The 24,767-nt window shown below is 40.5% G+C and overlaps 1 protein-coding gene across 3 annotated transcripts in view; it reads left to right on the top strand.

The window, feature by feature from the left end:
• The first annotated feature begins 400 nt into the window (after positions 1–400).
• ltbp3 (latent transforming growth factor beta binding protein 3) overlaps positions 401–24,767 on the top strand; it is a 45,893-nt gene continuing 21,526 nt past the window's right edge. For 2 of the 3 annotated variants that reach the window (XM_056746210.1, XM_056746211.1), the window contains exons 1-5: positions 401–1,279; positions 21,268–21,416; positions 22,119–22,230; positions 22,598–22,764; positions 22,862–22,967. In XM_056746210.1, the coding sequence (XP_056602188.1) occupies positions 1,039–1,279; positions 21,268–21,416; positions 22,119–22,230; positions 22,598–22,764; positions 22,862–22,967 (775 nt within the window). In that variant the 5' untranslated portion in view covers positions 401–1,038. The remainder of the gene's footprint in view (positions 1,280–21,267; positions 21,417–22,118; positions 22,231–22,597; positions 22,765–22,861; positions 22,968–24,767) is intronic. The other variant, XM_056746209.1, reaches the window with a different exon arrangement.

Below are 24,767 nucleotides of genomic sequence, written 5' to 3' on the forward strand. Positions count from 1 at the left end.
ACCACTATTGATAATAATATTAAAACCAAAATTCCTTATTTGGATTTATTTAATGGTGTTATTTTTCTTCTGCCAAACAACAACCTGAGATTAACAATAAGAGATGAATAAACTAAAACCAAAACAATTCCCATTAAATCCATTAAAATGGATGTAATATATGGTGTTTTTTTGGAGCAGTAATGGTATTTACATGCTACTCCAAGGAATGCTGGGACACTATAGGCTACCAAATGATGCATTCTGACACTTTACTAACACGTGGGTCTTGCAGGACAGATTAAATGTTTATTATCGCTAGCGGTACCCTCGTAATTCCACTCACGCAATAAAAACGTCAGTCGGTCTGGCTCACGTAAAAAACCGGAGCTCTGGACTCGAGGCTTTCTTGAATACATCATCCGTAACCGCTGTGGATTGCGCACAACGCCGTCATCGAGGACTAGGTAGGGGCAAATTAAGGCAAAGAGGTGACGAGGGAAGGCGTCGACTACCAAACCGCTTTGAGCACCGCCGCTGTACTGCTCTGGCCGTGCGCCAGGGCGTCCGCCCGTGGATTGGCTCTTCCCATGCCTCTCCTCCTCCAAAAGTTTCCCAAACTCCCATACGCACACACGAGCTTTCCAGGCAGCGACCGACGGTATGCTATTGGGCTTTGAGAAATGAAGATAAAAGAAGAGTTTTTCATTTTATTCCACCTCAAGAACTTCTTACAACGCATTTAATATCTTTCAAATTGATTTTTGAAATGCATAACATTTTCGGAATTTGGATAATTTGCGGTTTCCACGCATCGAATCGGACGTAATTTTTCTCTGAGTTTTTACCTTAATCGGGACAGGAACGCATTAGGAAAGAACTTTTCTTTAGCTTTCCGAAGCCAGCGCTGGCTGGGAAAAGTTAGGGAGTTTCTGGATACAGTTTCCAAACGAGGCTCCCAAGGAGTGCGTCAGAACTGCTCGGGCTTTAAGTGGATATACCGTGGGTGGTGGCGTGAATGCTCTGTGTTGCCCCTTGTTGGCATTGAGGGATGCCAGCATGCCCTCTCTGATTCTTTCCCATCTGCTCCTAATCTGGCTCGCGCTCCAGCGACTGGCTCTGTGCGTCGAGCGCGCGTCCACTCGCGAGCGCTTCAAAGTGGTTATCGCGCCGCTCATCTGCAAACGGACATGCATGAAGGGCCAGTGTCAGGACACCTGCGAACAAGGCAACAATACGACCCTCATCGGGGAAAACGGCCAGTCCGCGGATACGCTAACCGGGCCTGGCTTCAGAGTCGGTAAGATATGTTTTTGGACGGTATTATTCCCTGGGTTGTTGATGTCAAACCAGTTGCACACTTCCCGCATGAAAATTACCCCGTTTTTTTGTTGACATGTAGTAACCAAGTTTTTTGCCATTCCACATTGTTTTGTCAGATATCATGGTTAAACTATGGGTTCTTCAGTAAGCCAACGAAACATTTGGTGTTCTTTCCTTAGTAAAACCTTGCTTACTTTTCGTAGGGTTTATGGTAAAATATAATGGCACGTGAAACTGTGAGTGGAAATGAAATAATAGCCCCCCTTCCTCCCTCTATTTCTCACTCGCTCGTCGTAATGGTTTCTGCATATTGTCTGGCTGGCAGGGCAGCTCTCACTTCGAGCTGCATCTGATTGAATGTGGTAAGGCATGGTGCCATGAAGTCTACGCAGCAAGGTCTGAACAGCACACATACACATAAACATAAAGGCTTGTGGATACTGGCTACTGTATATTCGCATTGTATTTGTTCATAAACACAGCAAAGATATCAAAACCATAGCTTTTTATGTGTTTGTGTGCGTGAGCGAGAAACCCCCGTTGCACACACTGATGTACCAGTTTGTTATTTCAAGGAAAGAATGTGCAGAGCTGATATGGATAGTGAGCCTAAATCTGAGTGTGTGTGGTTTAGCCGTACATATTTGACTGTGTTTTTCATGAGCGCTGTGATGAAAGTGAGTGTTATTTTAAGCGCTCCTTTTCAGCAGATTGATATGGTGTGTGTTTCTGTCTGGGTCTTTCTCCTCCTGCTCTCTAATTGTCTGATGGATGCCCAAGGGCTTCTCAATAGGTCTAGTCCAAAAATAAGTGAATGTGATAAAAATAAAGGGGGAAGCTGATTCACCGCTTACGGCTGAAATACACTTTTAAAATCTGAACAGATTTTTTCTAAAAGTAGACATCATACAATTGCAGACTTTTTGAAAGTTTTAGATAGAAACACACTAACTGATCAAATCTCCAGACTGGCACAGACTTTCTGCAACAAATCCGGACTGAAAATCTGAGCAAAAGTCTTGTAGTTTTTCTAGCCTTTAGTTAAGTGTACATTTTGTAGACACATCAAGCTTGTTGGGACTCAGACCAAAAGCATGTTTTTAATACTTTTTAAACATCGATATCATACCTGACACATCTCTGATTTTGTGATTTTTCTGTTCATGTCTTTCATCAAAATTGAACATGTTTTGCCTACTGTTGCTCATAATGGACCTTATTTAGGGTAGAAACTGTATTTATTTCGACATAAAAATGAAAAATAGGCTGTTAAAGTTAGATGAGCAGTCTTCTCAGTGGGTTGTACTATTGTGTGTTTTGATGCTGATATTTAAGCTAATGCTTGCAATGATGATGAAACTGGTTGCATAAGCGCAGTGCTTATGTATTGATTCTAAACAAACAATTCCCTAAATCACCTTCATTATTAACATATGGTGCCAAGATATGAAATCTCGAAAGTAATAACGGTATTAGCACTTCAGAATTTCCTGTAATATCAAAAATAGTTGTTGATATTTCTCTATGGAGGCGGTGTTCAACCTTTCAATGTCATCATAGATAGGTAAATTCCAGAACCTGCCGTTCGCTGGGCTTGGTGTTAATAACAGATGTAATCATTAACAAGGGTGTTTTTTTCAGTTCTGACACTTACATGATTTTTGCGTGAATACGATTCCCTCTTATGTAACAAAAGCTCAGGTTAAAATTGTGATTTTAATTCATCACTCCTTTAAATGAGAGGCTAACTGTACAATTTCACACTGTGAAATACAATCACCTAAAGGATTATTAGGAACACCATACTAATACTGTGTTTGACCCGCTTTCGCCTTCAGAACTGTCTTAATTCTACGTGGCATTGATTCAACAAGGTGCTGAAAGCATTCTATAGAAATGTTGCCCCATATTGATTAGATAGCATCTTGCAGTTGATGGAGATTTGTGGGATACACAAAGCTCCCGTTCCACCACATCCCAAAGATGCTCTATTGGGTTGAGATCTGGTGACTGTGGAGGCCATTTTTTGTACAGTGAACTCATTGTCATGTTCAAGAAACCAATTTGAAATGATTTGAGCTTTGTGACATGGTGCATTATCCTGCTGGAAGTAGCCATCAGAGGATGGGAATATGGTGGTCATATAGGGATGGACATGGTCAGAAACAATGCTCAGGTAGGCCGTGGCATTTAAACGATGCCCAATTGGCACTAAGGGGCCTAAAGTGTGCCAAGAAAACCTCCCCCACACCATTACACCACCACCATAATTGCATTAATGAGAAATTGAACAGTTGTTCCTAATAATCCTTTAGGCGAGTGTATATCAACCTCAAGCAGTCCCTTGTTGGACTCTTGGTCGAGAGGAATTTAAGTCTGATATAAATTTAAAAAGAGTTGAAATAGATCAGTGTGTAGAAGGGTCTTCACTGTAGGAAGCAGGGACTAGATTTGACAGAGATAATCCAAAGGAATAAAGTGAGAAACACTCAACAGTGTTCATATACTTTCTTCTTGATTCCCGGGGACTGGAAAACTAAGAATGTTATGCTGGGGCCACACCATAATATTTTTTAATCTTATAAGAGTTTTAAACGGCGAGAGACCTCAAACATGAGGAGAAAAAATCTTGGATTTAATCATTTTGCTCCTATAATGTGTGGTGCGCCGTGATGTGACAAAGAAAACACACCGCATACCAACAGATTTTCAAACAGGGTCCTCACTGTGAACACAGGAAATCTCACAAATTCTCCTGAGATTTCATAATAAGTTATTTAATATTTCACTCTAAGCTTTGTTTTTCATATATATATATATTTTTGTTCAATATAAAAAAAAATGTGTACATATAACCTTTTATGCATTTAAAAAAATATGATTTATCGTTGAGAAATTGCTCAAGCAGCGTCGTCTAAAGCATTTAAGGTGGCACAGCACTAGATATAATTTTATTGCAACTCCAATATTGTTTTAAATAATATTATAAAACAATATTAATACAGCTTTGTAAAAAATAACTGGTGACATTATCACCTGAAAGAGTCTATTGGCTCCACTGTACCTATGTTTTCTGTTCCGCCTTAAAGCATCCGCACAGTCGGTCTCCAACCACTACCGTCACTTGCACATAGCCTGGTTTTTATTGAAATTATTTGTTAGTGTTTGTACTGCTTTTGAAAGAAAAATGACAGAATAAATGAAAAGGGTTTGTTGAAGTGATAACTACGGTTTTATACAGATGTCAGCTGGCTTTCTAATACGGTATTTTGTTCCACGTGACAATCAACACAGTTCTTGTGCGTTTGTCCTCGGGGTTTGTCCTCAGGGGTTTCCACACACCAGGATTTCTGATTGTAAATATTCAACTTTTTGAATATTTAAGATTCGCGATAGGGGCGGCAGCGATTTTCTTCCGATCAGGTGCATTTACTCTTAACACACATCACAGGGAAATCTGATCATATGATCTTTAGAGCTATTTAAGATCTCCGGGACTTTACCTAGGACTGTCGAAAGGGGAGAAATCGGCCCTTATCTTTTGGTGTGGCCGCAGCATTAGTGAGGTCAGCTGAGAAGGCGCATCTAGTGTGTTTCTTACACCTACTATTAAAAGGGCTTATACACATGGTGGTAAACTTATCATTACATTCTGTATTTTATATTAAATTCTATTCTGTTTAGGGTTCGTTCGTGGTATTTTTAGCACATAACCTTATCGTACCCATAGTCTCAAACCTCACACAAGCCATTTAGATATTATTTGTAAGACATTTATGGGTATGTTTTTAAAGCTGTTGACCTTGTGAGCTGTTAGCCTTATGGGATCCCTCACTGTAGACCAAACCGACCCACACACATAACTTGAACGATTACTCTCATGAGAGTTTGATTATTTGTCTCTCCAAACATGTCATCCTTTATAATCATTCTGAAGCTGAACTTTGATGCTGTCCATCACTCTGGTGGAGTCTTTTTTTTTTTGAATACTTGAAATAACTTACTGCAGACTTATGTCATTGAGCTCATTGAGGAATAAAAGTCTCCTCATAAGATCTTTCACGTCCTAATTTAGCCTTGAAAGAACTTTTAGTACACTTTTTAAAACAAACAATACGTTTGGTATTAAGCTCTGGAACTGTTTAATATTTTTGTCAAGACCTGATTCAAGATGACAAATATTACATATTTCTGTGAGTTCAGTCAAAGAATTCAGTCAAAGTCTGTCTGGAAGATCAGGCACCTATGGACACATCACATTCACATCATGACTCATCTTACTTAAACAAAGAAGAATGTTAAAATGTAGAATTCCACATATCATAAAGGCCCTGCCTCTGTTTCTTTGTTGTATCTTTCTCTCTGTCTGTCATTGCCGGGATCTGGGTTCTGTGGTGTGAGGTGTGTTAACCTCAAACCATCCTCCACTTCTGCAGAGTGCCCAGAATGATGCCAGTGTGCCACAGCAGGACAACCAGCTGCCTATTTCTGTCCTCATTCACACACACATACACACACACACACACACACACACACACACACACATAGACACATATGCAAGAACTACAAAATTTATTCTATTTAGGTGATTTCTCTTCAGAATGAGTGTGTGATGGGTTGGCACTCCATCCAGGGTGTATCCTGCCTTGATGCCCGATGACTCCTGAGATAGGCGCAGGCTCCCCGTGACCCGAGGTAGTTCGGATAAGCGGTAGAAAATGGAATGGAATGGATTTCTCTTCATTTCTTTATTTAGCTACCTCAGCTCTACTTAAAGTTCTACCTTTTTTGCAGCCTCTCTTTATTTGTTTTAGGAATATAATGATCAACGTGCGCAGTAATTTTTAGGTAGAGCTCAGAGGAGTCAAAGCCATTTTATTACGTAACTAAAGTCTATTAAACGAGTTTGGTTTGGTTTTCTCTGGCGCTCCTAGCTCCTCATCACAGAAAATCCACAAAAGAGCTGTTTCAGGGTGGAAAATGTGTCAGAAATCCAGTCAAACATTCCAGAAGAATACCAATCCTTGTGTGTTTGTGCTAGTGTGATTCAGTGGTCATCGAAGTAAGATCTGCTGAGGTTGTTAACTGCTGATTCATCAACCTCTGCTTGATTCCATATTTATAATTTTTTTAACACGCACATGCATACACACACACACACACACACTTTTTGTCAAAGTTTGTGTTTTCTCTGTAATTTTCGTTTGCTTGAAAATTACTTTGGGCTTATGCCACACATAAAGAGTTTAACTAAGGACTAAGACCTTTTTTCTCAGTTTTTGCATTCCGTCCACCGTTTCAATTTCTTTATCTCTTTTCCCTCCCTCTTATTTGTTACCTGACTCTTGCCTTTGTTAGTGGATTTGAAATATTTCCCTTTCTTGAAGTTTTCTCATGCAACTTTCTCATGCTTTTCCCATCCACCAGATAGCAATGGAGCAGAGGAGTGGGACTGCAATCTTTATAACTGCATGGTGTTGATAGTCAAAACCTTCGAGGTTGTGATAGAAAGAGATGGTTGGGTGGTTTATTTAAAGTAAAGGGCAGCATTGAAACTTAGGGCCTTGAACAAGCATTCTGGTTTACTCAGAGTAAACTCTTTACTTTTCAGTCTTGTGAGATTGAGGCCAGGTATTTAAAGCAGAGAAGAGGAATGTGTGTGTGTGTGTGTCTCTATCTGTGTGTTATTGGCCGCTTAACATCTAGATAGTCATACCAAGAACATTTAAAGCATTTACTAGCAGTAAACCCAGCAGAAGAAAATATTCCTCAGAGTTTAATGGAGTCCACTGTTATGTTTCACTGAGGTATCGTTTACTTTGATTTTATAATTAAAAGAATTTGGTGAAACATTTTGAGTTTACACTAAAATGTCTATAACTTGACAAATACATATTCAGGTTGTTTTTTAGAGACAAAATGAGAATACAATAGTCTTGTTTCTCAGGAGAAACGTTTAGGAAGCAAGAGATTTAGGAAAAAGGTCTTAATTGGCTTTTCAACCCCTTAATCCAAACCCAAGAAACAAATGGCATAAGAAAGGTCACGTTGTTTGATGATTTTGTATGGCACCCCCGCCATTGTCCCTTTGTGATGTTCAGTGCATACTGTTTTCTCAAGGAAGGTCAGGCAGTTTGGATAAAACTGGTTCTATAATATAATTCATAGAACAATCGGGTGATGTCAAAACAGCATGATCGTACTGTTACTTTTGAGCCCAAGTTTTTATTCAATCTGCCACTGCAAGCGCCCCCTCTATTCCAGGGTTTAGGACAACATTTCTGGTTTTCCCCTTCATTGGTTCCCATGCAAACAGAGACACTGAAACAATATTTTTTCAGTCAGACTTAACCTTGAAAGTTAAACACTGACACCGGCTTTGTGATAAAGCAATTCATAAACTCTCTTGACAATTCTAGATATCAATGTTGCATGTGCCAGGAAAATATTTGTTAAAATAGCTTTCTTCCATTTTTTTAGTCATACTGTTTATTTATTGTCTTTGCCTACTCTTCAGACAAAATCTTCATCATTCTTCTAGATAAATTACACAAAAACCCATCAACCACTACTGCTACATTTTACCCAGTCACACTGCCTGAATTTTCACATCTGCTTGGCACACAGAACCTTAGCCCTTGCTAAGGTTATGACACATTCAAGCCCCTATGCGACAATAGAAACTGGTTTGTTTGAAAATCTTGCAAGCTGCCATTTCAAAGTAAGAGAGTGTAAACATTGGCATGAACGAGCGGTTAATTATCTAGATTAATGTTTAATTTAATACGTTTGTTTATAAAAATATGATAGTTTAAAATGTTTTTAAAAAAAGAATTGTTGAGGTTTGAAGTTGAAAGACTTCTGTTGTTTTGTAGTGCTCTTTATGATTGTTTATGATCGTACGGCTGGAACACAAATAACATTAAGGCTGCTAATTTAGAAACTTCTAGTGTTTACGGATGAAACAAACTTTGGTGTGTTATAAGTTGCCTGTGCATGTATTAGACACATAATATATATATATATATATTATATATATAGCCAGAAGATAAATATAAATAAATAATACATTTGATTATCAGAACTTAATTTGATATCTTTACTACATTTTCATAACTTGCTTACATTTTAACTATGGGGGGCATTTAAACGAACTGTAATAAATAAATTAGTTTAATTAATCTAAGAAAAAATAGGTTTAAGATTTAGAATTATAATGGGAGATTGTTTCATGAAATATATCGTTACCGTGTAATAAATTTACTCCATCCGTGAAATAGATTTTTGTTCATTCCGCCCACCTCTAACGCTTGCAGTATTTGACAAATCACTACGACCACTACGATATTTGTTCCAGCCGTCTCATATGACCCCTTTAAGGTAAAATGTCAACATTATAATGGCTGTGTGCTTGTTTCTGGTATTTTGTTGTTTACAAAAATAAACACACAGCAAAATACCACAGTCCCACCAGATGCTTTTGTTCTTAAAACTGAATTAGGCTGTGGAAAATTCTTGGCAGCATTTAAAATCCCAGATTTAGCTACATTATAGTTGTTGACATGTAATTTAATAGTTGGTAAGCTAACTTCTTCAAGAAGAAATTGTTTTTTATAAAGCACATTTCACTTAAAATAAACACCACAATAGCAGTAGTGTGACAATTAGTTGTAGAACCAAAAAACTGAAGGAAAAGAAGAACATTTATATAAATACTCAGAGGTAAAGGGTTTCCAGAGCTTTGTGACAACAACACACAGACCTTCAGCCTATGAACTGCCAATAAACCAAAATCAGTAGACCCGAGAGACAGATCAGGGATAAATAAATAGAGTAACTGACAAAATGATTGAAGCAAACCATTATGAGCATTCTACTGTATTCTGTGTAGTAGTATTTGGAATGGAACACAGATGCAGTTTTTTTTAGGGTCAGGACAGGACTGGTTTTAAATTTGGTATGACTGGGCCAGTTTCAAAAAACTTGACTACCATTCCAAAAGTTTTCAAGCCTAGACTTTCTAAGCCTTTTCATCCCTGTGAGCCCAATTGTTCTCTTATCTGGACAATGAGGAATGGAGTGGCTCACAGATTTTTGTAGGCTAACCCGGAAGTAAGTGCTGCGTTTGTTCCCTCGAGTGAAAGCCTAAGCATTTTTCCCATAGGCTTCTGGAAGATCTGTGATTAACAAATGTTCATGATGTTTAAATGTTTAAACACTATGAATGTTTACATGTTGTGTTCAATAAAAACATGAGAACGTATAATGTTTGTGAGGTATTAGTTTAAGCAGACTGTGTTTCTCTATTGTTGTGACTTAGATGAAGATCAGAACACATTTTATGACCAATTTATGAAGAAATCCAAGTAAGCCCAAAGGGTTCACATACTTTTTCTTTCAACTGTAAGTTCCTATTTGTTAGAGAAGTTTCTCTGGATAGCCTCAGATGTTAAGTTCCAGGTGAGACAGAGAGACTTCTCATCTCTGCTTTGAAGCTTAGGAGTCGTAAATATCCCACAGAGAAACAAAGGGTTATCAAAACTTTCAGGAGACGAACCAACCTAAATCCAGGCACCCCTGAGCCAGGTTTTGCTATGGTTTTTACATGATGGTATCAAGAAACCAGGACAAAAGGGAGTGGAGGGGGTTTATTGCTCTTCTTTTAATGATTCTGACCATTTGGCTTATGCCATTGTCTCTACAGATTCCCCCTTTCGGAAGGTGATGTTCTAGTGTAAACTTCACCTTCACCGCAGTTGCCGTGTGACGATGTTTTTCCCAGGCAGGAGTCCATGGCACTGCTTTGCCTGGTCTCTAGATGGTCTGGCAGGTGACAGTACTGGATGGTCTGGACATATTGAGACACAGGGGAAGAGAGAAAGGGTCAAAGAGCAAGATGCAAGTCCGTACAGATCTACTGAGCTAAATATGTGGGCTATGTGTTGCATGCTTAACTGAGCTGGTCAGTTATTGACGGAAACTGAAAGCTCATTATCCTTGCCGTGAAGGCGGTGGCGGATAATTGGTGTGGGTGAACACATGAAAAAATATGAATAACGTTGCTGAATAGTGTTACCTTGGAGGTCATTCTGTGACTTAGGCTATTCGGTTCATCAACATAATTACCAAGAATTTTACTGATGTTCAGCAGGTTCAGTCTCTGATAGGAAGAAGAAAAACAAAATTACATAAGTGAAGAGAGAGAGAGAAGTTAGAATAGAGAAGGAGGGATTCCTGGTTCGGGGGTGAACTGTCTCCCCACTAAGGTCTATGACAGGGAATTAGGGAAAATAGGCAATTGAGAGTTAATCCTTAACACCTTAAGAGTGCAATCTGATTGTTTTGATCAAAGTTCAAATTTTGTTAAGTTGGTTTAATTAAGTTTTATCAAATACAATTCTAACTGCAAGGGAGAAATTGTAAGAAACCCTAAAGAGAAAGAATAATTCAAATGGAGAAATTATAATCAAATCAAATCATCAAATCAGTAACAAAAGGATATGAATTATCATTATAGTTTGTATATAATCATAATAAATATGCTCAAATAAAGTAAACGGTGAAATAGAAAATGAAATCAGACAATTCAAACAAAAGAAAAGACTGGCTGAGACTGAGATTGCGTTGCCCAAAATGGGAAATCAGGCAGAGATTAGACAGGAGAAGTTTCAGACACTTTAAGACAAACTGACCTCTAGTGTTAGTAGAAGGTAATATGTTTTCTGTCGGACTTCCGTTTCCACATTCTATGTGGAATTACACTTGCATTAACGCCTTTGCTATGGCGACGAGTGTAATTTGATCACATGTCTAATGGCTTGTGTCAGTTTACCTGAACACGGGTACGTGGCTTTTCGTCCTACACACATAATTAACACACAATACGTCTCGGGTTACTTGGCTGTAACCCTGTTCCCTGAAAAAGCGGGAACGAGATGCTGCGTTTCAAACGCTATGGGAGAACAGTCTTTGTTCGACCGGTTGTGAAGCACGTGTGTAAAACACGCCAAAAATTATTTTGGCTTTAAATAACCTCGGCAGGTGACGTGGCTAATTACACCCGCACCTGCCGGTTATAAATACGCGTGAATGCGGACGCGTCATCAGGTTCCAACTTTGTCTGAAAGGACGTCCGGGCACGCCTACAGTGCGGCATTGAGGCGCAGCATCTCGTTCCCGCTTTTTCAGGGAACAGGGTTACAGCCAAGTAACCCGAGACGTTCCCTATCAAAAGCTACACTCGATGCTGCGTTTCAAACGCTATGGGAACGAGAATACCAACGCCGCCGCACTGGAAGTGTCTGGACCCCCCAGGTTGTGTGACGTGTGTGCACAATCCGAGAGGAGGTCTCAGATATGACTCTGGGATGTAGACTCCAGGACACGGGATCCAGGCATGGACATCCAGACTATAAAATCTAACAAATGTGTGCGGAGAGGACCAGCCCGCCGCATCACACACTTGCTGCAAGGGGACACCTCTTGCTAAGGCCATAGAAGATGAAACCCCCTTTGTGGAATGAGCTCTGACTCCTAGAGGTGAAGCTTGACTGCGCGCCTCATAGGATAGAGCAATAGCATCCCTCACCCAATGCAATATTGTTTGCTTGGTTGCAGCCGCCCCTTTGTTGCGGCCCCCATAGCATATAAAAAGTTGCTCTGATTTACGCCACTAGCTAGTGCGGTGGACGTAAGTCTGAAGAGCACGTACTGGACACAGTAGGTGTAATTGTTCCTGCTCCGACGTCGTGAACGGCGGAGGGCAAAAAGGCCTCAAGAATAACCGGATGCACGGTGGAGAACGGAACTTTAGGTAAATAACTCGGGTGAGGATGCAGAATAGCTTTGACCATCCCAGGGGCAAAATTTAAACAGGACGGCGAGGTTGAAAGCGCCTGCAAATCTCCGATTCTCTTAAGAGAGGTGATTGCCATTAGAAAAACCCTTTTAAAGGTCAGAAGCCTGACAGGCGCTGACTCCAAAGGTTCGAAGGGGGCGCTAACTAGACCCTCGAGCACTGTTGTTAAGTCCCATGGAAGGAATGTCCCTCTAGAAGGAGGCATGAGCCGCCTCGCTCCACAAATAAAGCGGGTGACTAAAGGGTGTTTACCACAGAAAACCCCCTCAATCAGGGCGTGGCAGGCCGAAATGGCGGCCACATAAACCTTGAGTACCGGGGCTTGTCCCTGAGGACAGTTTATCTTGCAGAAACTCCAACACTGAAATGATCTGGCAGTAATTGGGTCTGCATGGTTTGCCAATCACCATTTGTCAACATCGCTCCGTGTTGGGGCGTAGCTCCTTCTAGTGGAGGAAGGCCTAGCACTTAGAATAGTCTCTACTACATCAGGCTGAAGCTCGACATCTCTCAGCTGGTGCCCTTCAGGGGCCAGGCATGGAGGGTCCAGAGCTCAGGATGGGGATCAAACACTGTCCCCTTCGCCTGAGAGAATACGTCTCTCCTGACTGGCATCGCCCATGGCGAGTCGTCAAGGAGGGATACTAGGTCTGAGAACCAGATTCTGGTTCGCCAAAGGGGAGCCAACAATAAGAGGTGCGAGCCCTGTTGACAGACCTTTGCCAGGACTCCAGGGAGCAGAGCTATCGGAGGAAACGCGTAAAGACGCAGTCTGGGCAACGTATTGGCCATCGCGTCCAGACCCAGGGGAGCTGGATGAGTCATAGAAGTAGAGGGAACTGTGTTACGTCTCCTGCATAGCAAAGAGTTCCATATCCGCTTCATAAAATATTTCCGGATTTGTTTGACTATTTCGGGGTGGAGTTTCCATTCCCCGTTTGTCACAGCTTGTCTGGACAGCAAGTCTGCTCCCTCATTCCTATGCCCCAGGATGTGAATCGCTCTGAGAGACAAGAATTTGCCCTCTTCCCAGGGCAGGATTTGCGGGCCAAGTTTGTTGAGGTGGCGCAACCGCAGCCTGCCCTGTTGATTTATGTACGAGACTACTGAAGGGTTGTCCCCCCCGCACTAGGACATGGTAGCCTCGTAACTACCGGAGGAAGTATTTCAGGGCCAGAAATACAGCCATCATTTCGAGGCAATTGATGTGCCAATCGAGAAGATGACCTCTCCAGATCCCTTGGGCTGGACAGTCATTTAAGACCGCACCCCAACCCATAAGGGATGCGTCTGTCGTTAGCACCTTGCGACGACAACACGGACTGAGAGTGGGACCTAAAGTCTGAAACCGAGGTCTGTACCACATAGTAAGGGTGAGAAGCCCCTGGCGCATCACCCTTGTCTGCCTCTGGGGGTTGGCCCTTGAATAAAACCCCCTGGCTTTGAGCCACAACTGAAACGGTCTCTTGTGCAGGCATCCCAGAGGTATCACCGTGGAAGCCGCCACCATGAGACCTAAAACTCTTTGAAAGTGATGAGTAGCTTTCTGGCCTAGCCTGATGCTTCTCGGGGTGCTCAGGATGGATTCAACACGTGCAGGAGATAGTTGTGCCTGCATCGCGGTCAAGTCCCATATTGTCCCTAAATACATTGTATTTTATGTAGGGGAGAGAACGCTCTTTGTGGCGTTGAGTCTTAACCCGAGAGTTTTGAGATGAGATAGGACGACATCCTGATGTCGAAGCGCTAACTCGCAAGACTGAGCTAAAATTCAGCCAGTCGTCTATGTAATTCAAATGCAGATGCCCTGGAGTTGCAGGGTGCATTTTGTGTATGTGCGGGGTGTCAAGGCAAGGCCGAATGGAATAACCCGATATTGGTAAGCTTCGCCCCCGAAAGCGAACCTCAGGAATTTCCTGTGTTGTGGCAGGATCTCTTTATGAAAGTATGCATCTTTCAGATCGTTCTTCACGAACCAGTCGTGGGACTGAATGTAAGACATAATCATCTTGATTGTCAACATTTTGAACATGTGCGTCTTCGGACGCAATCCCCCATCCCTTTTTGGGATCTAAAATATACCAGCTTTAGTAGCCTAATTCTGTCTAGTAGGGGAACACATTCTGTGGCCCCTTTAACCAGCAGAGTTTGTAATTCTTGTGCCAACAGATTTGTTCACTCCGGTTGCATGGACGTGAAGACCACGCCGTTCGCGGAGGGCGATATGCAAATTTTATCCTGTAGCCCTGGTCTACAGTACTTTCAACCCATGGAGAGATACCTGGCAGTGGTTTCCACGCTGCCAGCTTTTCTCCGAAAGGGGTATCAATTCTGGCACTTCTCATTGGGGGGGATGCCAGATGTATGGCGGCCTGAGATATGGCAGGAGACAACCAAACATCTAGCATTCTTTTTGAGCCCGCTAATCCCCGAAACGCCCGATGGCGGCGGAGATTGCAAAGCGGCCCTTTGACGGTGCCGAAGGGGAGCCTCCAATTACTCTTGGAATTTTAAGAACCCCTCCTCGGGGGGGCAAACACCCCCAGAGTCCCGGGCACACATCTTAGGATCTCTTCTTAGAAGAGATGAGGCACCTCAGGTCCGACCCTCCCGAGGTGGCCTGAGGGGCACGGTGGGCCGCTCCCCTGCCTCTGCGAGGGGGGGCGCGACTCGCCACACTCTGCCGGAGGACCTTGTGCCTCAGGTAGACTGGACCCACCTGAAACTGTGTGCCTGGTTGGGACTGGGGAACTTGTCCGGAGTGGGTGGCAGACACTCCAGACACTTGGGCACTGCAGGGTAGATATTTGACAACGCTGTTTCGTCAATCAACCCGCCAGTGCTGACATCATCCAGTAGGTCAGCCTGGTACGCCTGCAAAACCGCCATGGTGTGTAGGGCAGCACCAGCCTGACCCGCTGCCTGAAAAGCCTTTCCCACCAGCGCAGATGAGACTCTGCAAGGCTAGGTGGGAAGAGAAGGCTTTTCCAGGGACGACGATGTCCCAGGGGAGAGATAGCTTGCCAGCGTCTCTTCCACCCTGGGCATCGCAGTGTATCCCCGTGTCCCTGCGCCAACGACGGTCGAATAAATCAATGTTGATGGCACGAAAACACGGGAGGAATGAGGTTTCTGCCATGAGCGAGACAGCTCGCCGTGGAGATCCTCAAAGAATGAGAGAGCCCGATTTTGGGGCTCATCCCTCCAGCCACCCGGCAGATATCTGTCGTTGAGCTTTGAACTCTTGGGAGCCTCTTGTTCCCGCGGCGAGTCGAGCTTTAACCTGTCGACTGCCTTGGTTACCGCCCCGAGTAGATCCTCAACCGCTTTAATATCGCGAGAGGAACGCCCCGAGGCGGAGCTATCTAACCCCGCAGAAACAAGGGAAACCTCGTCCTCCGCCGGCTCAGAAGAAGTGCCGGGGCACGCTTCAGAAGCGGACGCGAGGACGCCGCGGTTCGGCGAATGCACGAGAGAAGCGGACGTATCCGTCTCCCGTGCCTCAGGAAAAACAAACCGCGAACCACAGGGTGAGGAAGAGGTGCTTCGGTCTCGTTTAAAAAAGGCGAGCCGAACACGGAGAACTCTGAATTCAAAAACATCACAGAGTTCACACTCTCCCTCAAGTCCCTGGGCGGCATGGTCAACCCCCAAGCATTCAAAGCAAAATTCATGCTTATCGCAATCGGAGAGGATCCTCTCACAGGGAGGAACACATCTTCGATCCGAGTAAGTCATGGTTTTATTTTCCTTCTCTTTACACTAGGCTAAGTAACTCCGAGAGTGCTTGGTCACTAGTGTAAGAATCTTGGTTAAATCTTTTTTTTTTTTTATATTAAAGATTTTGAAAACAACAAAGAGGGAGACTTCTCCCTCACAACACACGCACACACAAAGCGGTCCTTGAAGACAAAAGAACCTGATGACGCGTCCGCATTCACGCGTATTTATAACCGGCAGGTGCGGGTGTAATTAGCCACGTCACCTGCCGAGGTTATTTAAAGCCAAAATAATTTTTGGCGTGTTTTACACACGTGCTTCACAACCGGTCGAACAAAGACTGTTCTCCCATAGCGTTTGAAACGCAGCATCGAGTGTAGCTTTTGATAGGGAACTACATTATTCCTGACCAACAGGATTTCTCCGCTGTCCTGAAAGTTATTTCTGTAATTTGTCGGGATTCTTCGCCGACTGTAAAAAACAGATTTTTGCTAAAACTCCCCCTTAAATAGTAAAATTGACCCGAAGTTGTTAACTATATTAAATCCACTGTGGTGAGTGTATGGGCGGAACATTATCAGTCAGCTATGCTGATTTGTTCACCCCAGGGAGAGCAATAGCTTTGTTGAATAGCACTAGAATAAACATCCGTAACACCTTGCTATGCATTAACAATAAGGCCTTAGTAAAACGAGGGAACATAGCTCGATACATCTTCTTTGCGCTGAAAGAGGATTTCTTCGCTCAATTTAGGGCGTTAAAATAATAACATAGTGCACTATAAAGAGTTTTATTCGTTTTTATATTGTCACTAAATCTTGAAAGAGGCTGAGGCTTCTCTGAGAGAAGCTCAAGAGTCTGCCAAGGACAGGAGGGCGAGTATTATGGTGGAGGGAATGCGGGCCTAGTTTTAAACCTCGTTTTGAGAGCAGTGACAATTTATGTGTGGTGAAAAAGATCACATCCATGAAATTAGTTATTTAAAACATCAAGTTTAGTCAAGGAATTAGTTTAGCTCAAAGGAAAATACGTACAATAATGGTTATTAAATTACAGTCTATGATTAGTAATATAAAGTATTACAATACTTGTGTGTATTCATCCAGCGAATGCATCAATGATATTATACAGTCTACGTTATCTCATGGCCATAGGTTACGTGACTTTACCAAACAGGATTTAGAGCAAAGATAGAGTAAACCAAACACAGTTAAAGTTTGTGAGCGCGAGCACAGAAAACCCATCACAAATGAATATATGGTTGTTTATTAACACTACTCTACATGGTAAACATGAGGACGATCGCATGAACGCAAACAAATACATGAAACAAAGAACGGGCTAGGAAGCACCGAAAGTGAGAGAGAGCATTGCAGAAATTTCTGAACATGATAAAAAATCATATTTAACACAGACGCACAAACTTAACGCAGCTATTCTATAAATAGAAATTTATACTTGCAAGCTATGTGCTGGATGTATCCGTATGCGCTTGGAGAGATGGAAATGTCCAAATGATTTCAGAATGCGGTCCTGCTGAAAAGTTGCGGGCATCGGCCCTTGTGACCAGCCGCGTTGCTCAATAAGGTGTGCGAGGCAGCAGAAGTCCATCATTCCTTCTTTTTCCCCAGTGAGGGAAAAGGGCAGTCTCCGAAGAGACACGACCAACGTTTTTTATAACAATGGCATTTAACAGAAAATGACAAGAACATTAAAAATGTTGAATTAAAAAGCCACTTTATGAATGTCTCAAGTGCATGTACCTATAATATTGAATAAATTGAAGCTTAAATTTTACAATAAATTGTTGTTGTTTCGAGTTCAGATGTAACCACCAGTAAGAATGATTTAACCTGTGTTTAAAATGTTGTTACAATGGATAGTTTGAAATTATTATTTCTTCTGTCATCAGTCTTAAATGACTGAAATACACTTGCTAAAATCTCCAATAGCTGCAGTTTCTACTCACTCTTGAAGTGTTTGGTTTTGCCAACACAGCATCAGAAAGATTTGGGCAATTATGCAATCACACCAGAGTAACCACTGTACTTATACAGGAGGAAGAATGGTCACTAAATGCCCTTTATAAATAATTATTGGAAACATCAGTGGTTTATGGTTATGTCATGTGCCTTTCTGCCCAACAGAGTCAGTGCTCTATACTGTTTGTGTCTGAGCTTGCTGGCCTTTGAGTTAGGATATCTGAGGAATGTACAAGTTGCTTAGCTTCTTCACCACTGTACCAATGATACTGTACCACTGTACAGCTCTCTCTCTCTCTCTCTCTCTCTCTCTCTAATAGCCTGCTACCCGTACAGTCACTGCTACATTATGGGAAACAGTTTACATTTTGGCATCTGAAACATCAGTCTCGTTTCCTTTTCCACTATCTCTCGATCGTTTTTTCCTTTCTTCCAAACCTCTGATTATGCCAAATGATTATGCTAAATTACTTACTTTGATTTGGAAAATATTTCACTGCCAGAAGCTTGTGGTATGATGTGAAAGCTTTGCGTTCTAAGAAAGTCTTAACTGCGTGTGAGCATTTTTCTGGATAAATGTGTTTTTTTGTATCAAAGTCTTGATACTTTATACATATGTTTTTACATGTCTGTGTTGTTGCCTTATTTGGGCTGACTTGTTGAGATCACATCACCAACCATGCTGTCTTCAACTGAGCACAAACAAGACAAATACTAACAGACAGAAAGACAGTCAACACAAAGTCATAGGTAGACTGTTGACTGTCCAAAACCATAAAAAATAAAAAGATGTATGACCTTTGTTTACAGACTTTTGTGTCTTGAAAAGTATAAGGGCAGTTTATGACATTGTTCAGATTTATTCCTGAAAAGACAGGGCTCTTATAAATGAAAAATTCTCTCTTCATTTACCACCTTCGAGTTGTCCCAAATCTGTATACATGTCTTTGTTCTGTTGAACACCAAGAAAGATATTTGGAAGAATGTTTGTAACCAAACAGTTCTAGGCCATCATTGATTACCATAGTAGGAAAATAGCTTTTTAAATGTCTTTGTTCTGTTGAACACAAAAGATGATATTTTGAAGAATGTAGGGAAGCAAACAGTTCTGGGGCACTTTTGACTACCATTTTTCTTGCTATGGTAGTCCATGGTGGCCGATAACTGTTTGGTCACAAGATTCTTCCAAATGTCTTTTTCTGCATTTATCAGCACAAAGAAATGTTTACAGATTTTGATCAACTCGAGGGTGAATAAATGATGACAGAATTTCTATTTTGGGGTGAACTATTCCTTTAAATAGAAATTCTGGGTTTAATCTCGTTGTATAGGAAAATTGCTGAATATGTGCATATTTATAGGATTTTTTTTAAATGAACAGTTGATTTATCTTACTTCTGTTGTCTGTTTGCTCCTAATACTGAGGTCTGAGAAAGCGAGTAAGGATCATTTAGCTAGTTAAATACATAGTGATTTTCAGACTGGCAGTGGATTTGACAAGCACAGCAGACACACCCAGACTAACCCCCTTAAAATCATCACACACATTGTGCTATCGTATACACTCCACCATTCCACACATACAAACACATGTTAGTTTCCATGTTTTATGGGGACTTTTTCCACAGACAAAGATTTCTGTACTGTATTCTATCCCCTCACCCTACACCTAATTCTAACTGTCACACAAACCTTTCTGTATTTGAGTCTTTTTACTTGTGAGGACCTATTCAGAATCTATTCAGAAGTTATTCAATTCTTTATTTGTGTGGACATTTTTGGCTCTCAACCTGCACACTCGCATATACACAAATTGTGTCTGTAAAATCCATTAACATTCTCTTTGGCTTCGACAAAGATTACTTCTTGAGATTCCCCTAAGATCTTCAGTATAAACATTTCATAAAAATATTTTGTGAATATTTCACAAAATAGACAGGAAGAACAGCTAAACTAGGTTGATTTAGAGTTTGTGGGTTTATACAAAAGACTTTGATTATACTATAAACCATATAACCTGAGAACTCAACACTACGGGGGAAAGTCACATGCATGTGTGTGAGTTATTGAAGTCCAAAGCTGTAGTTTTGAAACCACTGTCTGTCTGGATTACAGCAATTAAGTTAGCAAGCACAGACACACTGAGGCATTCCCCCACACACAGTCATGCAGAAACAAATTTATGAAAACGTACAAATACATACAATATAAATATTTTTCTTTTATTATAAGCCTTGGGTTAAAAAAGGGACAAACCCAACTATTTGGTTGTAAATTTATGCTTGGTTGTTTCAGCCCCAAATGCTGATTGAATCCACCCACTGTGGATTCAACTATAAATATAAATCTGGGTTAATTTAACCCCACGGCTCAACTTCCACCCAGCATTTTTTTGAATTTTAAAGGGATAGTTCACCCAAACATGAAAATTCTGTCATTGTTTACTCATCATATTGTAATTTCTAAACTTAATTTTTTATGACAAAAGAAGATATTTTTAAGGATTGTTTGTAACTGAACAACGCCGGTTGTTCGTACCCTTCTACTCACATTGGTTTTGTGTCCATACAATAGAAGTAAATGAGTACCGTCATTGTTGTTAGGTTGCCAACAGTCTTTAAAATATCCTCTGTTGTGTTCTGCAAATTACAGATAACATGAGGGTGGGTTCATGTAGTAGAATTTTCATTTTTGATGAACTATTCCTTTAAATCAGTGTAAGTCAGGTGTGAGAGGGAGTTTTAAGCACACGATCTCAAGCCTCGCAATATAGCTGTAATTGTGTCCGTGTGTCTTCGTCACAAAGCTACAAGACAAGGCTGGCCACAGTCTGCTACTGCCAGACTGATCATACCCTGATTCTACAATAAATGTTTTAAAAGCCATGCAAACAGCCGGAGAACAAATCGGCAAAGGACAGAACATAATAACAAACAGACACTGGATTTTCCCCATCCTAAACCACCATGAGCTGTTATAAAAATGTTAACTGTGCCAGTGTTCCAAAATAACCTGGTTAAGCCTAGCTTGATATTTCAGCCCACATAAGAGACTTCTAACCACACTACAGTCTAAAACTCCACAGTCTACTGCAAATGGTCTACTCCAGACTTCATGTTCAAACTGATTTTGTGACTGTAAAATATTGTCAGTGCAGTCTGCAAATTATCTTCATAAATGTATCACAATGATTTTTGACTGTGTAAAATTCTCTTTATAACTTTGTTGTTGTTTTTAAAGGAATTGTGGATGATTGTTTTACAGTAAATGAAAATGTAAACGTAACCATGTTAGGGCGTGTATGTTCATTTATATGCGTTAAATTCCATTATTTATAGTTTTGGATATTAAGTGTGAAATGCAAGAGTGACGTCTTAATCTGTAATTTCTCTTATTTTTATACAGTGGTATGTCCTCTCACCTGTATGAATGGGGGAGTGTGCAGTACTCGCACGCACTGTCTCTGCCCACCGGGCTTCACTGGACGCCTCTGCCAATTCCCACTCCGAACACAAGCTTCTCGTGGAAACAAGCAGCCTTTCTACACCCTACAGGTGCTGACTTCATTCATCTCACATTGCTCAAACATCTCTTTAAAAACTAGGGCCATAGCTGGGTAGTCTGTTATCCTCCTGGCTTCTTAAGTGTACTTTAATTGAATTGCTATGGGACCCTAGAATGGTTTCCATCTTCCTGAGCTGTAGCTATGACCCTAAAGGGCAATTCAATCACTTTTTCCATAAAGTTGCCATAAGCTTGAACAAATAGGGTAGAATATGCAGAACATAAAGATTGATGGAAAAAAATAGATTTGATCATGTCATTGAGGGTTTGAAATTGATGTTTTTAATGAATACCTGAAGTTTTGTGCACACTGCATATTTTCTAAATCGATCTTTGGGTTTTTGTTCAGATAGCTCGCTTCTTTCTTTCACCTTTAATGCAAATTCATTTCTATATGTGAGGAAAAAGAGAGCATATTCAGACATGGCTATAAACAGTACGGTGCTGAATGATGTTTGTGAAAAGAAACCTGCTTCAAATCTGCCCCCATGCACATTTACAAAAATCTGATTCTTAGTCTATGTTTAACAGCTTGTGATTTTGATTTGTATTAGGTTTGCAGAAAAGAATTAAATTTAATAGATTAATTTAGGTTAATTTGCCATTCAGTCTATAGTTTTAATTAGATATGCCAGAATGAGATTTTTACTGTCAATCTGAGCAATTCCTTAACATCTAATGAAATCCTCCAGTCCCAGGGTCTGTCTGATCAGGGTAGCATAGGTGGACGACAGCAGCTGACACAGACTCACTCTGTGTTCACTCTGCCTCTGTCACAAGGTGGTGGCCATCACTCATCTGAAGGTAATCGGTGCACAGCATTTGAACAGTCTTATTATTCTATACATTTATAAAATCATATATGTTTACCTAAGAGATATTTACCCGTTAATTAATTGTTTATTCATCCTCATAATGTTCCAAACCTTTATTACTTTCTTTTGAGAAATATTTTTTGCATATATTTATAATATATAAATTATTTTATATATAATATAATTATATATAATTATGGACTGACAGCTTTAGTCACCATTAAGTCATATAGGTTTATACATACAGGAGTAAATTCAACCAAATAATTATGTTTTATACTTTATAATTATTGAGATTCAAAAACGTATCATTTTCTTATCTTCATTGCTTTCTTTCTATCCATCTATCTATCCAGTGCAGGTCAATGTACGTGTTCTCCATACACCAGACACTTCGGTTGTCATTCATCCCCTTGACCAATCGGAGAACAAGCCTCACAGTCCCAAAACTGTGACCCGCCTTTCTCCTCAGACACATAAGCCGAAGGGGAGGTGCTTCCAGGAAACCACACCCAAACAGGCTGTGAGTGACCATTAGAGATAGAATTTAATTCTGATCTGATTTATGCATTAATTAAAAATATTCAAATCCCTCTAATGCTCACTATCTCTTTTTGTAGTGTAGTAGTAACCCTCTTCCTGGCCTTACCAATCAGGAAGACTGCTGTGGCAGTGTGGGAAATTCATGGGGACAAAATAAATGTTACAAGTGTCCTTTGCTACCTTGTAAGTACAATTCATAAACTACATTTACATTAAACCTTTAGCTCTTTTAAAATTAAACAACATGAAAATGTGCTATCTTTATGTACTAACAAATACACCCAGAATAATAACATGTAGACAGATCTAATGTCAAACTTTATATCTGATGATTCATCTAAAAATGTTTTTTTAAGATTTAGTGAGTTACTATTAGTATAAGCAGTATGGATGATTGTGTTGGATGTTAAATAGACCAATATTAAAATACAGTATTTTTTATAACGCTGTAATACAAATAAATATGACTTGAGTTGACGTCAGTATAGTTTCATGCCTGTGTCATATTTCACAGCTAAGTTTAATGTTTTGAATCGGAGGGTTAGGGTTAGGAAAGTGAAAATCACTGTGAAGCTGTTCCCTTAATGTAGTATAATTTAATGTAGGCCTATTTGAAAACTTGTTCTTGTGGAAATTACCTTTCGGCCATAATTTTAGCTTTTCTTTTAGAGCAGGTCAGAACACATCTTGTTCACACATATCAAATAGTGAGACAAAGATGATTGAAAATTTAGAATAATTATAGACAGGGTAAAGTAGCAGTACCATATCACAGTCATAAATGATATGATACAAACTATGTTAGTTAGTTAGTTAGTTAGTTAGTTCTTTATTGTCATTGCATATTACAATACATTGAAATTCTGTTGGAGCAATCCAATATGCAGCACATTTTAAATAGATTTAATAAATATAATAATATGTAAATAAAAGAAAAAGAACACAGTTCAATTTAATTATTGCACGCAGTCCAATTACATAAAATAGTAGAAATTGTATAAAATATAGCATAATACTTAAAAGCGGACTATTAAGACTACAGAATCTGTGTGTGTGTGTGTGTGTGCGTGTCCGTGCGTGCGTGCATGTGTGTTAGGAGCTAAAAGCAACCCTTTATTCATAAATCCTGAACATGATTTGTTCCTTTACCAATCATTCATCATTTATTCCTTAACTCATCTCACTCTCCCACAGCTTGATTTATTTTTCCTTTCTGTCGTTAATTTCTTATAAATTCCCCAATCCTAGATTGACTGGTGGGAATGTGTCATCACAGAAGAAAAATGCTCTTTTTCCACTACCATTTTCTTCTCATAATCCATTTTATTTGTCAGAGCTCGGTCAGACAGTGATGGGCCTGTGCACTGGGTCTGTCTGCTTCTTTTTGAAACTCCTTGCCAGCTGAACAGTGTGTGAGCGGATATGCGTTACCATAAGTGTTTGCGTTCGAGTGTGTGTGAACGTCTGCTAGTGTCTTCGTGCTTTAACAGCACCACCATATTTTCCAATGACACACCCTTTGCAGTAAAAGGAGACAAAAGTAAAGGATGGAAAAAAGGATTAAAAAAATGTTGGCTTAGGCTAAAGCTTTTCTGGAAAGTCACTCTGTCTCTGTACTCACATGTTCTTACACAGGAGGGAAAAAAATATCAGCTTCAGAGAAATGTTCCCGCTGTGGCCTCTCTCTCTCTCTCTCTCTCTCACACACACACACACACACAAACTACATCACACCACATCACATATAAAGCGCACCATCAGTTTCTCTAAAAAATGTCTTTTTTAAGCCTTTCCCACTCTCTTTTTTTGTTTAGCTTTTTTTAACTTTCCTATATTTGGTTTAATGTTTCAGTGTAATGGTCTGACTTAAAGGGATACTTCACCCAAAAATGAAAATTCTTTCATCATTTAGTCACCTTTGAGTTTGTTTAAATCTGTATACATTTCTTTGTTCTGATGAACACAGAGATAGATATTTGGAAG

Source organism: Triplophysa dalaica, chromosome 4 (genome assembly GCF_015846415.1).
Source record: "Triplophysa dalaica isolate WHDGS20190420 chromosome 4, ASM1584641v1, whole genome shotgun sequence".
NCBI lineage: Eukaryota > Metazoa > Chordata > Actinopteri > Cypriniformes > Nemacheilidae > Triplophysa > Triplophysa dalaica.